General features: G+C 49.7%; 6 protein-coding genes across 6 annotated transcripts; 5 read left to right on the forward strand and 1 right to left on the reverse strand.

The window, feature by feature from the left end:
- Positions 1-581: 581 nt before the first annotated feature.
- On the forward strand, positions 582-3,097 carry LTR84_005892 (uncharacterized protein; the record flags this gene model as incomplete). Its single annotated transcript, XM_064849456.1, has 2 exons — positions 582-604; positions 694-3,097. The coding sequence occupies 2 exons, from the start codon at positions 582-584 to the stop codon at positions 3,095-3,097; spliced, it is 2,427 nt and encodes an 808-aa protein (XP_064703680.1).
- Positions 3,098-4,263: 1,166 nt separating this feature from the next.
- On the forward strand, positions 4,264-5,726 carry TPK2 (cAMP-dependent protein kinase catalytic subunit; the record flags this gene model as incomplete). Its single annotated transcript, XM_064849457.1, has 4 exons — positions 4,264-4,893; positions 4,957-5,210; positions 5,268-5,642; positions 5,699-5,726. 4 exons carry the CDS (start codon positions 4,264-4,266, stop codon positions 5,724-5,726), a joined length of 1,287 nt encoding a protein of 428 aa, XP_064703681.1.
- A 1,376-nt stretch (positions 5,727-7,102) lies between these two features.
- On the reverse strand, positions 7,103-7,522 carry LTR84_005894 (uncharacterized protein; the record flags this gene model as incomplete). The annotated part of the gene is made up of 1 exon (XM_064849458.1): positions 7,103-7,522. One exon carries the CDS (start codon positions 7,520-7,522, stop codon positions 7,103-7,105), a length of 420 nt encoding a protein of 139 aa, XP_064703682.1.
- A 708-nt stretch (positions 7,523-8,230) lies between these two features.
- Positions 8,231-9,331, forward strand: LTR84_005895 (uncharacterized protein; the record flags this gene model as incomplete). The annotated part of the gene is made up of 3 exons (XM_064849459.1): positions 8,231-8,332; positions 8,401-8,838; positions 8,894-9,331. 3 exons carry the CDS (start codon positions 8,231-8,233, stop codon positions 9,329-9,331), a joined length of 978 nt encoding a protein of 325 aa, XP_064703683.1.
- Positions 9,332-9,856: 525 nt separating this feature from the next.
- LTR84_005896 (uncharacterized protein) lies at positions 9,857-10,412 on the forward strand (the record flags this gene model as incomplete). Its single annotated transcript, XM_064849460.1, has 3 exons — positions 9,857-9,866; positions 10,054-10,299; positions 10,357-10,412. The coding sequence occupies 3 exons, from the start codon at positions 9,857-9,859 to the stop codon at positions 10,410-10,412; spliced, it is 312 nt and encodes a 103-aa protein (XP_064703684.1).
- Positions 10,413-11,572: 1,160 nt separating this feature from the next.
- LTR84_005897 (uncharacterized protein) lies at positions 11,573-15,139 on the forward strand (the record flags this gene model as incomplete). Its single annotated transcript, XM_064849461.1, has 1 exon — positions 11,573-15,139. One exon carries the CDS (start codon positions 11,573-11,575, stop codon positions 15,137-15,139), a length of 3,567 nt encoding a protein of 1,188 aa, XP_064703685.1.
- Between the last annotated feature and the right edge of the window lie 63 nt (positions 15,140-15,202).

Consider the following 15,202-nt stretch of genomic DNA (forward strand, 5'->3'; position numbering starts at 1 on the left):
TCTGACACTCGTATTAAAAAGAAATACTTCCCCGATCGGCTTTCACATTTGGAAGCGGGCGCTTCGGTGTCTTGCTTCGGCCTTCCGGGGACGATGTGATGTCAATGCCATACATAATCAAAAAGGAAAATACCTAGGTAATGGAAGGATGTGTGTATCCATATCTGGGCAAGTATCTGATGCCGATCAGATCATTTCTAAGCACTGGCCAAGTTCCCCTAATGAAGCCAGAAGCCTCGAGTGTCAATTTCCTGCCTGACAAATGGAGGGTCAGACAGTCTGTATTTCCGCTGAGCCATACCACCGATTGCGATTGGGCATTCTCACACTTCATTCCTCCTTGTCCACCTCAGCCACATTCAACCCTCCCACTTTGTTGCCTGCCTTGCGAATTCTCAAAAGAAACCTGTAACATCACATCTGCGTCTCCCTATCCTGTAGAGCCGGGACAGTCACCCTAACTCACTTGAGAACTTGCTTGATCGAGTCTGAGATACGGAGGCTGGGCCTCTCAACAAGTTCAACTACATCCGAGAAGCGGCAGAATCGGCGGGTTCTGATTTTAGGATTCAATCCCTGCCATGGCACTTCTCCAGAACGAAGAGTAAGTGCCCCCTCGGCATATGATTACCTGTCCCGTGGCGATGGTCCATGTGCCCTCCTGAACTCATCATCGCTGACATCGTGAAATAGGTTTGCGATCTGGTATCTTCGTACCTCTTACCTGGCCAGTGTAAAGGATGGGATCGCAGAACGCTTGATCAATGTTAATTCGTCTATACTCAACACTCCTGGTTTTAGGGCTGCCGGCTGGTCGGCGGATCCGGTTCAACGGACTTATTCTCCCCCTATCCCAACAGCAATCAACTCCGAATACTTCCACTCTACAGCAGAGCTACAACTGACAAACTCAAATCAGGACGATGATGACGATGCTGGTCTTGTTACTGGCAGGACCAGCAACGACACCATCGGCCCTGGTTTCAATGCCCGTCGAAGGAGAAAAAAGGAGCACGCCGAGGATGACGACAGCAGTGATCTCACCGATGAATCTGAAGAGGAAGCTGAAGGGGCTCAGAGAGCCGCCCAGCAAATCAGATTTGCCAAAATGCCATCTCGGAACCGAGCAGATTCATCACCCATTCGAAGTACGAGTACGAATGCCCCAGATATAACAACCACCTCCCCATCGAAGCCTACCACGGGCAACAGAAACCGGACCGGATCCCTCGGAGCAGTTGAAGCAGTCAAAGCTCGTGAACGGCGAGACACTACCACCAGTAGTGATATGTCGTCGGAGAACGAGGTCGACCCTTCATATTTCCAGCGTAGACAACTCAAGCGAGGCGAGAACTCGAAATCGTCCAAAGCTGGAGGAATGTCGACACGTGATGCTGACCATCGCGGGTCCGAGTTGGGACATCGTATACTTTCCCAAGACGACTCTGACGCAGAATCAGATGGTTCAGCCCTGTCATCAGATTTGGGTGAGACGGTAGATTCTGGATCGTTACTGAACCCTCTGGCAGGCTCCAACCTCACCTCTTCCCCACCAATATTACATGGATTCGGAGGTTCTGGCCCACGTTTACCGCAGGCTGAGTCGCCTCGCAGACAACGTACGCTATCCATATTGCACGAATTACCACCCCCTCGGCCGATCAGTATGATACAACCAACGAGTCTGCTATCTGCAGCCTTGAATGCCCAGCGCAAAACACCCAGCAACCCGGTACAAGGGTTTGCCACCCTTTCTGGAAAAGGAACACCCAATCCACTTTGGATCAAGATATATGCTCCATTCTCCAGCAATCCAGATGAGCCATTTGAGATGCCATTAGTACGAACGTCAAAGGATGGGCTAGCAGTACTGATAGCAGAAGTCATTGGATTGAGTCTGTGGCAGTACGGGGAGGAGGAATTGACACCACCATTGAAACAAGAACAACTCAATGTCAACAAATGGACATTACGGATCGTTGAGGATGGTGAAGTAGACGATGATTTCCCACCCTTGGGTCGTACTCGGCCAGTGACTGACTTCACGTACAACAACAACCGCGGTGGCCGAGCCAGATCGAGGGAGAAGCCATTTGATGAATTTGCCTTGGTGGAGGCATCAGCCAAGCAACAGGAGGCTAATGATAAAGAGACACCACAATTCATCCCTGCCGCTCAGGAGGATACAACGTTGGCTCAGACGCCCACTCCAACTCCAGCGCCATTCCCTAACCTCGGGACGAGTCACAACCCATCAGTGACGAGGATACCCGGGATCAAGAGCAATTTACTGTTGGGTGGTCAACCATTTACATCGGCACTTTCCAACTCGGCGTTGACTCCAGCAGATCGGCCTGCACCAGCTGGACCTCAAGCTACTCCTCGTATGGGAGCTACGCGAACAATCAGAATACGATATTTCGACATTGATGTTGCGAACCAAACCATGACCATGGAGCTGTCCACGGACAGCTATATTGCCGAAGTTCTGGATCACGTCTGCAAAAGATGGAACTTTGACAAGGCAGGCTTCTTACTCAAGGTTGCAAACACCAACACGGTGGCACCTCTGGATCGAACAATCGAAGCACTGGGCAGTCGAACCGACCTGGATCTGGTGCGAAAGCGGTTCGGACCAGGAGTCAGTGCATTGACAGGATCTCCGGCTAGCTCATCACCGAATGCACCACTTCTACTTGATATCCAAGGACCGAAGAAAGGCAAGAAAGGACAAATGTTGCATCCACTGGCACAAAATCAAGATTTGGTGTCAAGTGGAAGTAGCAATTTCAAGAAGTACTATGTCACACGAAAGCAGCTGGCACCGTTTGCTCAAGGAAGTCAACGTGTACTTGTGTTTGATGGCGACACGATCCATGTGACGCCAGCTGATTCGGCATCGAGTGCCAAATTCAGTTCGATTGCATTTAATGATATTATACGATGCAAGGTCAGTTCGAAACACTCCAAGCTGGTCCGAGTACTTGTACGGCGGGTGAATGAATCGAAACGATATGATTTCGAGGCAAGAACAGCGGGAGAAGCGCAGGAGATTGTGGACGAAGTGGTTCGAGAAATGAGATTAGCCCGGGCGTGATTGACATGGACTATATTTGTACGCCATCCGAGTTGCTCCCACAAGAACTTGAAGGTCCTTCCGCAAGCGTAGGATGGGGTTACCCGCGGTCACCAGGAAAGCACTATGACGCAATGCCTACAGAGGGCAAGTGCCACCCAAGTGCCTTCCAGTGGTGGGAAAAGTGGATAGCTTGGAGTGAGGGGAAGATCCAGAGAACGAGGAACTTGGAAGGTACGACTGTCACCTAGTTAGAGCTCATGATGCCGACAGCTTCCCCGCGCCCAACAGGACCATCATTGCATGCCGCTTGAAGCTTGAGCTTGGAGGCTCGAAGCTCGAAGCTGTCCCTTTTCATTGCTGGTCAAAAGGACGTGTGATGGGCCGTGGCGATGCTGGTATGAGTGGCTCATGGACAATGCCTGCCCCCTCTTTCGTCGCCAATAATCATCTACAAGCTACCAGCGTGTCAAAGCTGCAACCAACAGCCAACTCTAAAGATGTGAGATGATGAGCTGGGCTTCAACTTCAACTTGAACTCGGTTTAGCGACTTAACTAGACTTCCCGTGCCAGGGCCAGGGCCAGTGCTCTGCAAACGCCCCCAACTTGAAGCTCACCTTGTAAAGCAGGGCAAGATCAACCGTTACTGATCACCTCTTCCTCAACCTTTGCCGCTCTTCAGTCTCTGCTTGACCCAACCTTACTCCCCATCTGCCTTTTGACGCCCTACCTAAATAAATATACTTAACCCTTTCATCCTCTGCAGCTGAGTAGCTCGACTTGGTGACTCTTTACAAGTCTTCTTTCTTCCGCTCGCCTTTTCGCCTCTCACCTAGGCACTCCGAGAAGCTGCAGCTACAGCTAAACATCCTCCACTGATTATCAGAGCTTATCGGCCTCGATTGCGGCATCGCACACTACCGAACCACTCATCTTTCACCAATCCTGACCTGGTTACCCCTCTTCGACTTTACCTGCTTCAACTTGCTTGAACATCCCCATCATTCATCCCCATCCCCGTTTCTATTTCCATCATTATCCATCCCACGCAACCACGCCCTCGTCAAGACCGCCATCAGTCGATCCACGAGCCTCCGAGCTCAATCTGCCAGGTGCACTGCCCTGCCTCCCTCTTTGTTCTTGAGATTCCACCCTTTGGGAACGTGCGCTTCCCTCCATCGTTCAAATGCCGACCTTTGGAGGTCTCCTCAAAAGGAAGAAGACCAAGGAGTCTTCGGATGATAAGTCTGCCGCCGCTGGTGGAGCTGCAGGCTATCAACCCATTCAATACAAGTCTTCACATAAGAGTGAAACCCCAACATCTCCCGTTTCCTCCAAAACCGCGCAATCAAATGCTACTACCTCTGCCACTTCTCAAGCCACCACCACCGTCACCTCTTCGCCCGATCCAAATGCCAAAGCTTCCGAGACCAACGGTGACATGAATCTTGCCAAAATCGTCAGCCCTCAGGGTGGCACGGTTGACGGCAAAGGTGCCGCCCGACAAACAAAGGGTAAATATACCCTGACCGATTTCACCCTGCAGCGAACACTGGGTACAGGGTCTTTCGGTCGAGTCCACTTGGTTCAGTCCAAGCATAATCAGCGTTTCTATGCCGTCAAAGTGTTGAAGAAGCAACAGGTGGTCAAGATGAAGCAGATCGAACATACCAATGATGAGAGGAAGATGCTGCAACGAGTCAAGCATCCCTTCCTCATCACGCTTTGGGGCACATTCCAAGATTCAAAGAACCTCTACATGGTCATGGATTTCATCGAGGGTGGTGAGCTGTTTAGCTTACTCCGCAAGTCACAGGTACCCATCTTGGTCTCTCACCTGTGCTGTCAACATAAAGTGATACTAACCATTTCATTTCAGAGATTCCCAAATCCCGTCGCCAAATTTTATGCCGCAGAAGTCACCCTTGCACTCGAATACCTCCATGCCCAAAACATCATCTACCGAGATCTGAAACCTGAAAACTTGCTTCTGGACAGACATGGTCATGTCAAGATCACTGATTTTGGCTTTGCGAAAGAGGTTCCAGACATTACATGGACCCTTTGTGGGACTCCAGATTATTTGGCACCAGAAGTGGTGGCCTCGAAGGGATACAACAAGTCGGTAGATTGGTGAGTGTCTGCAGATATTCCGAAAACATGAGGGAAAGTGAACTAAGCTCTAGGCAGGTGGTCCCTTGGAATCTTGATCTTTGAAATGCTTTGTGGTTTCACACCGTTCTGGGATGGCGGTTCACCCGTCAAGATTTATGAAAACATCTTGAAAGGGCGTGTCAAGTATCCGCCCTACATTCATCACGATGCCCAGGATCTGTTGGTGCAATTGATCACCTCTGATTTGACCAAGAGATTGGGCAATTTACACGAAGGTCCAGCTGCCATTAAGAACCACCCGTGGTTTGCCGAGGTGACCTGGGAACGGTTGGTGAAGAAAGACATTGACGCACCCTACGTACCTCCAGTCAAGGGAGGTGCTGGTGACGCAAGTCAATTCGACAAATATCCTGAAGAGACAGAAGAGTATGGCAAGAAATCAGATGACCCGTAGGTTTCACTTGTCCTTTGATTGGAAAAGCATGACAACTGATACACGAATTTAGGTATGGTCACTACTTTACCGATTTCTGAAGAGGCGACAAGAAGTATTTGTGAGTGATGACAGCCGAGAAGCGAGAAAATCATCATGTAAGTGTTTTGAATCGGGAGTTGATGATGGTTGTTGGCAGCACTGGAACGTTTGACGGATTGATGATGAAATGGGGTGCAATTTCTCTGGTTATTTACGAGCATATCATTGACCTGTGCTCTCGATGAATCGGCCGCGATACCACATTTGGTTATGAGATTTGGGTTGTACACAGACACCAAAGAGGAAAAAATCAGTATCGCCCTTGGTGGTGAGGATGTGACGAGATGCTCAAGCAAACCATGTCAGGACTAGGAGGGACTTCAGGTGTCAGAGGTACACGATGGGACGGCTTGGGATCGGACGCAATGAACGGAGTCAGGCATACCTCTTAGGAGCGTTGCTGTCCGGCAACATGAAATGAAGCTGGGGGATTGGATAAGCAGACAGCTTCGCCATCAAAAATTGCCCGACTCGAATTGGATCGGGATCATCTATCTACTGTTCAAGATATGGGCCTCCTGCTCCCTCTACCTAGTGCTATTAATACCGAAAAGAACGTATTCTTCCAAGATCTTTCTCGGTTGGCGTTGGGCTTGAAGTTCCTTACACTGTTGATGGGGTACGGAAAGTAGATTATTACATTCGGATTCGAGACGGTCAACACCTAGATATCTCCATGAACAATAGGAGATACTCACGGGAGGTACATAGACATGCAGCGATCACGATGATTCCTATCCATCCATCGTTACCTGCTGTACCAGTATCGAGGGACGTCAAGATTCGAGCTCATACTCCTCAACTGCTTCGACTTTGCTTTGGTTTGGATCGGATTGACGAGCGACTTGACATCGAGGCGGCAGATTTGCACGATCAATAATAATGAGTGAATAATATGTTCTTTCTTCAATTTTGATTTTCAGAGGTGGTTGCTGTTTATACACAGATACGCATATACATGTAGGTAGGGAGAGGGGTACCCCCATTGGGTACTTTTTCGGCGTCTTTACTGTATTACACCAGGGAGTACATTTGATATCCCGGGGAGATTTTTCCCCTATAGTACAATGGGCTCGCTGGCCGTTGGTCGAGAATCTATCTGGTCGCTTCACACTGTTCTTGACTTTGGAGGACGAAAGTCCGAGATTGGATGTGAGCAGCGGGTGGGCGATGGGCGATGTTCCCTGGAAAGGTAGATTGTTGGATGGAAGCTGATACAGCGTGCCTTTGTCTTCGTGTATCAATGTCGCCGGCATAGGTGCTGGCTCCACGGCATTGAGAGTTCAGGCTGTAGTCGTACACGCCTTTCCCATGACTTCAATTCAATTGGCACCCTTCATCAATCGGCCTCGGAGCGATCTCATCGCAACATCATTTAGAACAGCTCCTTGGACTGTCCAGCAAGGCCTGGCCCACCCTGCGCCAACGAATCCCTATGCAGACGGGCATTGTAAGTGCGACTTGTCAGATTCCAGGCCTCGATGTATTTCTCCATACACGAGCTCAGGCAGCTTGATTCCTTTGCGCTGAGATTTGAGCCCGGTGCCGGTATGCAGTGTTCGAAGCAGTTCTCATTGACTTTTTGGATCAGAAACTTTGCGTTCTCGACGCTCGCTTGAAGAGCTAGTGCGGATTGGATTTTCTGACGGATCTCCGAGGGCGGTTGTGCTGAGGGGCCACTGGAGAAGGGTGATGAGGTTGAGATGCTGGATGATGGAGTGGAGGATGAGTTGTCTGATGAGGATGAGGACGAGTCGTTGGATCCGCCTCCGCCGAAGAAGCCGCCGAATGCCATTTTGAAATGAGGGTTGGAGATTTGGATGGAGTTGTCGATGCAGAGATTGAGGATTGGGGTGTTGATAGAGCGCACTTTGATTGATTGACTCTGGATGGAAATCGAACGTACTTCAAGCAGCTAAAAAGTCTTGATGTGAAGGGAGTGCTCGGTACGCAGGACGTAGGACGGAAGGGGCCGACTGGGGCAACTCTGCCGCAGCCTAATTACTCGTAGTTAATTTAGCGAAGCTACTGGAAGCTGCTTAAGTTGGAGTCTGCCAGGTGAGGATCTTAGGCACGAGATCATAGCGAATAGATGCACTGGTACCCATCAGGCTTGAGTTTCCAGGGGCGTACAGGGGCTGATGGTGCCTAGAAGGCTCACCGTGGTCCCCGCACTTGACCTGCGGCTGTTCCACTGAAGGCGACGGTTCACCCACTAGCCGCATCAACTGCGTCTGTTGAAACTGGCCACCTACTCCATATTGTCCCATTGGTAAAAGGTGAGAAAAAGTTACCGATTCTATATTGTGTATGCTCCTGATCATTCTCAGGAGGTGAGCAGACTCCTATACTTGCCATCGACACCACCCAACACCCATTCCTCGACTGGCTCGTGTGTCATGTGGTACTCTACAGAACTGTCATCTTGACTTGTTTCCTCTTGTTCTGCTCTCACTCCCAGCGTTCAAGTTGTTGGGTGACCGACGGTCCTCACTCCACAAACATGTGGTTCTCCAAATCATGGGCTTCACTATGCCTACTGGCAACATGCGCTGTTGGCGCCAGGGCTGCTGTCGAGGCCGACCCCGAAATGAAAAGCATTCCCGTCAGTTCAATGCCTTGTTCCACATCTTACGCAGGATCGAGCAACCGTGCTAACTCTGTCGCTGCTAGTTACGCACCCACAGTCTCGCGCCCCCATATCTAGATTCTGATATGTCCAGTCGATGGTTTGACTTTGGAGGAGACACCATAATCCGCGCCGACCAGTACATACGATTAGTGTCAGACATTCCCTCCCAGTCTGGCTGGATCTTCTCCCGCATACCCATTACTGCTACGAATTGGGAAATCGAATTTGAGTTCTCGATAGCAGGCAAAGGCCACTTACATGGTGATGGCTTTGCCTTGTGGATCACAAAAGAGAGGGGACAGCCAGGACCGGTGTTTGGCCATGCGGACCAGTTCGAGGGACTGGGTATCTTCTTTGATACGTACAAGAACAATCGACCGGGAGTGGTATTTCCCTATGTCATGGCAATGCTTGGAGATGGCAAGACGACATATGATTCCGGCAATGATGGGAAAGCAAATGAGTTAGGAGGATGTTCGGTAAGAGATCATCCAGTGAACAGGACCATGTGGAATGAGAACTGATTGAAACCAGGCACGAGGACTCCGATCGTCGACTGTACCATCCAAAGGAAAGTTGACATACTTCCAAGACAAATCTCTCTCACTACAACTACAATACAAGACGGCCGACACATGGATCGAATGTTTCACGGTGGAATCCACTGACGAGCAGCCATTGAGGATGCCCAACACAGCATATCTGGGGTTCAGTGCACACACGGGGGAATTGACCGACAACTTCGACATTATCAGTGTGGAGACGCGCAATCTGTACAATCCGGTTGCGGCTAATTCAGGTCGGGCGGCCGCAGCAGCCGCAAGAGCGAGTGGACGAGGAAGACCCCCGAAGAAGAAGGGCGGCGGTTGGGGATGGTTCTTGTTCAAATTGTTGTTCTTTGCAGGGTTGGTTGGTGGTGGCTATGTGGGTTACACCAAATACAAGCAGAAGCAGAGATACACGGGGTTCTAGAGTTGGTAAGAAAAAGACGTTGTAGTGAATCATGACTCATGTGTATATTTTTTGTGGCAACGATCAGTGAGTGATATTGAAACCCGGAGGATTAGGTAAGGTGTGACACGTGACGTGATCAACCTGCCAGGACTGTCAATGAGAAATCTTCACCACCAATCACATCGCCACAACAGGACTCCCTTACTGCCGTCTGATTTCCAGCACTTTGTTTTGTGATTTCCCAGCTGTCTTTTCTGCTGGAACTTTGCCGTAGGATCATTCATCCCCCGCCAAGCCTGATCTCTGCTTGTTGTCACGACTGCCTTGTCAACCGTGACCCTGCCTGTCCCTGCCTGTTCCTGTGTCTGTCTCTTTCCCTTATATCACTCTATCCCTCCTTCCCGCTTTCTCCCTTTTCCTCTCTCTCTTCTTCCCACCTATTGTAACCTCGCCACCAATCCTCTTTCACCAACACTTCTATCCATCAATCATCAATTCTCTCTTCCATCATCCACTTTTAATCTTTCATCAAGCTCTACCAACATGACTGGACGTAAGTAACATTCTTCATCATCAATTTGACGCGTTCTGTCAAGCTCCCCGTCGGTGCCGATTGATGCACCTCGTTGATGTCACTTGATTCGGCCCCCACCTTTACTCCTGCACCTGCACCCACACCCTGGACCTCACTTGGTCACTTAAACTTGACATGAACCTATACTGACTCTGACTCTCAACAGGTGGAAAAGGTGGCAAGGGCCTCGGAAAGGGAGGTGCCAAGCGTCATCGCAAGATTCTTCGAGACAATATCCAAGGTATCACCAAGCCTGCCATTCGACGTCTCGCTCGCCGTGGTGGTGTCAAGCGTATCTCGGCCATGATCTACGAAGAGACCCGTGGTGTCCTCAAGTCCTTCCTCGAGTCTGTCATTCGTGATGCTGTCACCTACACCGAACACGCAAAGAGAAAGACTGTCACTTCCCTTGGTATGTCACAACACTGGACCCCTGTGGACGTGAGACAAGATGCTGACAGCTCATCAGACGTCGTCTACGCTCTTAAGCGACAAGGAAGAACCCTCTATGGTTTCGGTGGTTAGATTTGGCCTCCCAACTTGTTATGCCTTTTAGAGTTGTCACTACAATGGCTATGGTTATGGAGCTTCATGGTTGATGAACGGCGCAATGGGTTTTTTGTATCACACCAGACTTTGCAGTTGAGGAATTTATCGGTTCAATCAAATGATGGGTTTTTGCGACTTGAAGATACCAACTTGAACTCGGGTCTGACAAAGAATATCAAGCTCGGCTATCTTGACGCAGAGTCGGGCATTCATCGGATTGAATACGATCAATAATAAAAACAGTCATTGCAGACACGTTGCTTCTTTTCCCATTGTTTTTCATTTGTAGACTTGGACGCCGCGTAAGCTAAGGGGAGGGCCATGATGGATCTTCACGTCACCACTGCAACGCGATCAAGAGAAGCGTCCCACGGCAAGACACGTGTACAACTATCAATACTGATAGAACTGAAAGATTGCTTGCATGGTACTATTCCGGTTCTCTACCTTTAGAGTAATCACGTGTACGAAGTAGGTGAAACACGCTGAGCAAGGTGGCTGTGTTTGAGATCGAGAGCGTGGCGATTTGATGTTGTGGCGGTTGAGTACCATCTCGCTGGAACCTATTTAGGTAGCTACAAATCCATGGTCATGGTAAAGAGTCGATCTGTTGCGAAATCGCATCAAATCCGAAACTCGACGGTGGAAAGTGATTGATTCAAGGCAACCGCCATTGTTTAAATCCACCAAGAGCCCATTGCAAATTGGCTGGGTCAGAAATGCAGGGCTGAGGGCCAGCTGCCAGTTAAAGAGATGGGATCGGGTGGCGCCTAATAATCGTGCATGGACTGCACCTGCCTGCATTTCCCTGCACTTCTCCAGTTGTTCATTAGTGAGGCCAAATCCGGTCGATCGGCCCGGTGGCGAAGCGGCAGTCGCTCGGATGTCCAGCGACGGCCACTGCAGGCAGCAGGATTTCCAATTCGCACGATATACCACCTGGGACCCCGCGCTCACCCTTCAGCCCCAAACTCGAACATCACGGTCTACAACATACAACGTCCACTTCACCTCACCAACACTCATTCTCAGCCTGATGGAGATGGACATAGCGTCATGATTCACCAACTTGGTCACACCGTCTAGACTTCTCACAACCAGTGCCCAGCGACGGGACGAGTGCCACCACCGTCAACATGTTTCAAAGACGGGGGACCTATCTACAGCGCCTGTCCAAACTGTACTCCGATACAAAGCAATCCTATGAAAGTGCAAAGGTTGCAACCAACACCACTGATCCACCTGATGTGAGAGACTTGAGACGCGACTTTCAGATCCAACAGGATCGTTTATTAGCATGGGGTATGCACTGGACCGATGTAGGGCCTCAAACCCCTGGCCAACAAATCGATGTGGATATCGACAAGAAAATCGACCAGGCCGGCTTGGGAGAAGTCGTCGCCAGTGTCATGTCCGAGATCAAACGACTCCTGGAAGAAAGTGGCAGACTTGAGCACCCGGAACGATATGAAATGAAGCAATCCGGAAAATCCATGAGGGGTCCTGGTTCTAGTCCCGTGGCTCAACGTAAGGACTGGACCAGTCACGAGGTCCAAACTGGAAGGGCTCTACTCGACCAGCTGACCAACTGCATCGATGTTCTCTACAGTCTATCCGAGTCAAGGATGAAGGGTGATGAAGAGAAGGGCGACGCTAAGCGCATCAAGCATTCTCACCAACCTTCTGATGGCACCGATTATGCCCACCTGTTTGATCATCCACTACATATCGACTTCTCAACCCTCGAATTCAATGCCTACTTCTCCGACACAGCTGACCCTCCTCCTTACGATTCCAAGGAAGGTTCAACCACTCCACGAGACCGTTCTATCGCTTATTATCACACCGCTAACCAACCCGTCATTGTCGATTATCTCACCGCCGACTGTCCTCCATATGTTGTTGGAAGTGCGGACGATGTCTTTGAACTTCATGAACTGGGAGGAAATCTATGCAAAAACAGAAACTTGTCATGGTGCGGTCACCTGCGATTACTCGGTTTCACCGTCGATCCAAACGGGCCACGCTGTGGGATGGTATATGGCTTACCAGAGGGACATGACTCCAAGACCCTTCAACACCAACGAACTCTTACATCTCTCATTTCAAATCCCAATGCACAAGATTCTGGACAACCCGCACTTGAAGATCGTTTTCGACTAGCCTATAACTTGGCCCTCTCCGTCATGGGTTATTTCTCCCAAGGAGAAACCCATCAATATATCAATAGCAGCAACATTATCTTGATCGGCTCCAACGATCAAATGCATCGATCGAATCCTCACAAGGAAATGCGATCCCCATATCTACTCCAGTCTTGCCAAGATTTCGTCTCAAGGCTACAAGAGGAAGAACCTTTCGCGGCTTCCATATACCGACATCCAGATCATGACATTCATGCAGCAGAGACCGTCCCAGCCTATGATATCTACAGTCTAGGCTTATTGTTACTAGAGATTGGTCTTTGGATTCCTCTCGCCAAATTGTGGAAACCAAAATACAATCGTGGCATCTTTATGGAACGTGTTCAACGCATTTATTCGCAAAAGTTGTCGCCAAAGTGTGGGAGCAAGTACATGCGAGTGGTACAAAAGTGTCTACAAGCCCCATCAGAACTGCAATACCGCAACAACTATGAAGATGCTGGAGCTTTCCTCCTACAGATAGCCAAAGACCTTCAACAATGCTGTGTGCTTGACGAAGATGGACCACCACCTGTCTCTGACATTGAAGTCTTTGAACTCCTTATCATTGAGCAAATGTGCAAGGCGGAAGAATTGGCTGCCGCCGAGGAGAAAAAGTCATCCTTGGTCTCGGACAGGGTTGAAGATAGACCCGAACTTCCCAAACGGGCAAACTCAAAACGCAAGGCAGATGCAATCCAACAGAAGGTCACAACACCACAAGTACCACTGAAGAAGTGGCCTGATGTGGATATTCCACAAGAGGATCTTGATCAATGGAATACTGTTCTCATGCCCAAGCTTGGCAAGATGTTGAACACAGCTTTGAAAGATACTCCTGAATCATGCAGCCTGAGTCTCATGATGTTCGGTAGTAGTCCAGAGAGCGCCAAAACCACCATCTGTGTACAATGCGCACAGATCAATAAAGTCCGCGACGTCCTGCGAAAACGTTTCCGACCAAAGAAAGGTTGGGGCGTCGTCATACTCAATGGTGAGGTGAGAAGGAGTGGACAAAGGAGACGACCTAGAAGATCTGGGTACAATTCCAAGTCTCAAAATCGCCGCGCTATTGCTCGGAAACCTAGAGAACAAAAATACCAGGTTCACCCATCGAATGGAGCCAGTATTGGTGCATTCAAAGACCACGAACATCTTCCACCAGTTTCATTCGGCGGCACCATCCTTGTCGATGGCGATCCTTTCGGACTGACTGTTCACCACATGCTTGACCTCCCTAGTGATGATGAGGAAGATGAGGACAACCAAGATTTGACTCACGACCATCCCAAAAGGGCAGCAGCTCCTGCACGAACCATACCTGGTCAGTTTGATTCATCAGCCGATGTACGTTTTATGCAATCTGAGGAAGATCTCTCCAGGTTTTCCGATTTTGAAATTTCTGACGACGAATACGAAGGCAGTGATGATGATAGTGACACCAGTACGATCCGTCCCGATTATGCCATCATGGATGCTGATGGAAATGAATTCTGGTTCCTAGAAGATTCACCACCTGAACTTGACGATGATGACTCCGATGACGATGGATCTTCCTCATCATCCGATGATGTTGATGATGCTGCATCAATTGGCGACAAAGTTGGCATTGCACCATATACTGATGACGACTTCTGTGTGACCCAGCCCGCTATTGACGATGTGGATGATGATTTCTTTCCCAGCGAAGAAGACAGAGATGATGACCATCTGGCTAGCCATTCCTTCGGTTACGTCTTCGCCACTAGTGGGATTCGCCGTGTCAAGAGAGGTGAAATGAAACATGAAGTAGATTGGGCTTTGATTCGTGTACATGGAGACAGATTGAAAGTGGAGAACACCATTCGTGAACAGACCACTCCTTCTGGTACAACACCTCAGCGAGGTCAATCAACAACTCGAGACTCTTCAAGACAAAGTGAATCCGAAAATCTACCAGTCCTCACTTCAGTAACCCCACTTGCAAGGCTCTCTGGCCTACATGTTCACTGCCGGGGTCGCTCATCGGGCTTCAAGAAAGGTCGCATCTCCCAGGCCATGGCACTTGTCAAACTCCATGGTCGACAATCTTTCAGTACGAGTTGGTGCGTGGAAGGTGGGTTTGGCATACCCGGTGACAGCGGCGCCTGGGTCTATGAACCTGTGTCTGGCGGATTATGTGGTCATGTCCTAGCCTGGGGCGACAAGAGCAAGACCGCATACATCGCACCAATGGAAGTTCTTTTCGAAGACATCAGAACACGTCTTGGTGTGAGTACTGTCGAGTTACCCGTGCCATGCAGACCTGGAGTTGGATCCAACAAACTCACCGGGGCGCGACAGGATGAAAGTTCTTCTGCGCGCAACAGCGCTTCTGCTGAGTTGGCCATGACGCTACGCAATCTGAGGATCGACGGTGGTGGTAATCCTGGTGTTCAGGACACGAAGATAAGCGTCACGAGTAAAGGCGCTGGTGCGAGTTCAGACCCACGAGATGTTGGAGGTGTACGGCCGCTGTTCATGGCTGGCACGGTGTCTTGATCCGATTACTCTGTTATCGCGCAAGTATCTTATAAGAGCTGATTGAATGACTGGACTGGGGTC

This window comes from Exophiala bonariae (assembly GCF_035927105.1).
Source record: "Exophiala bonariae strain CCFEE 5792 chromosome Unknown scaffold_22, whole genome shotgun sequence".
Lineage (NCBI taxonomy): Eukaryota > Fungi > Ascomycota > Eurotiomycetes > Chaetothyriales > Herpotrichiellaceae > Exophiala > Exophiala bonariae.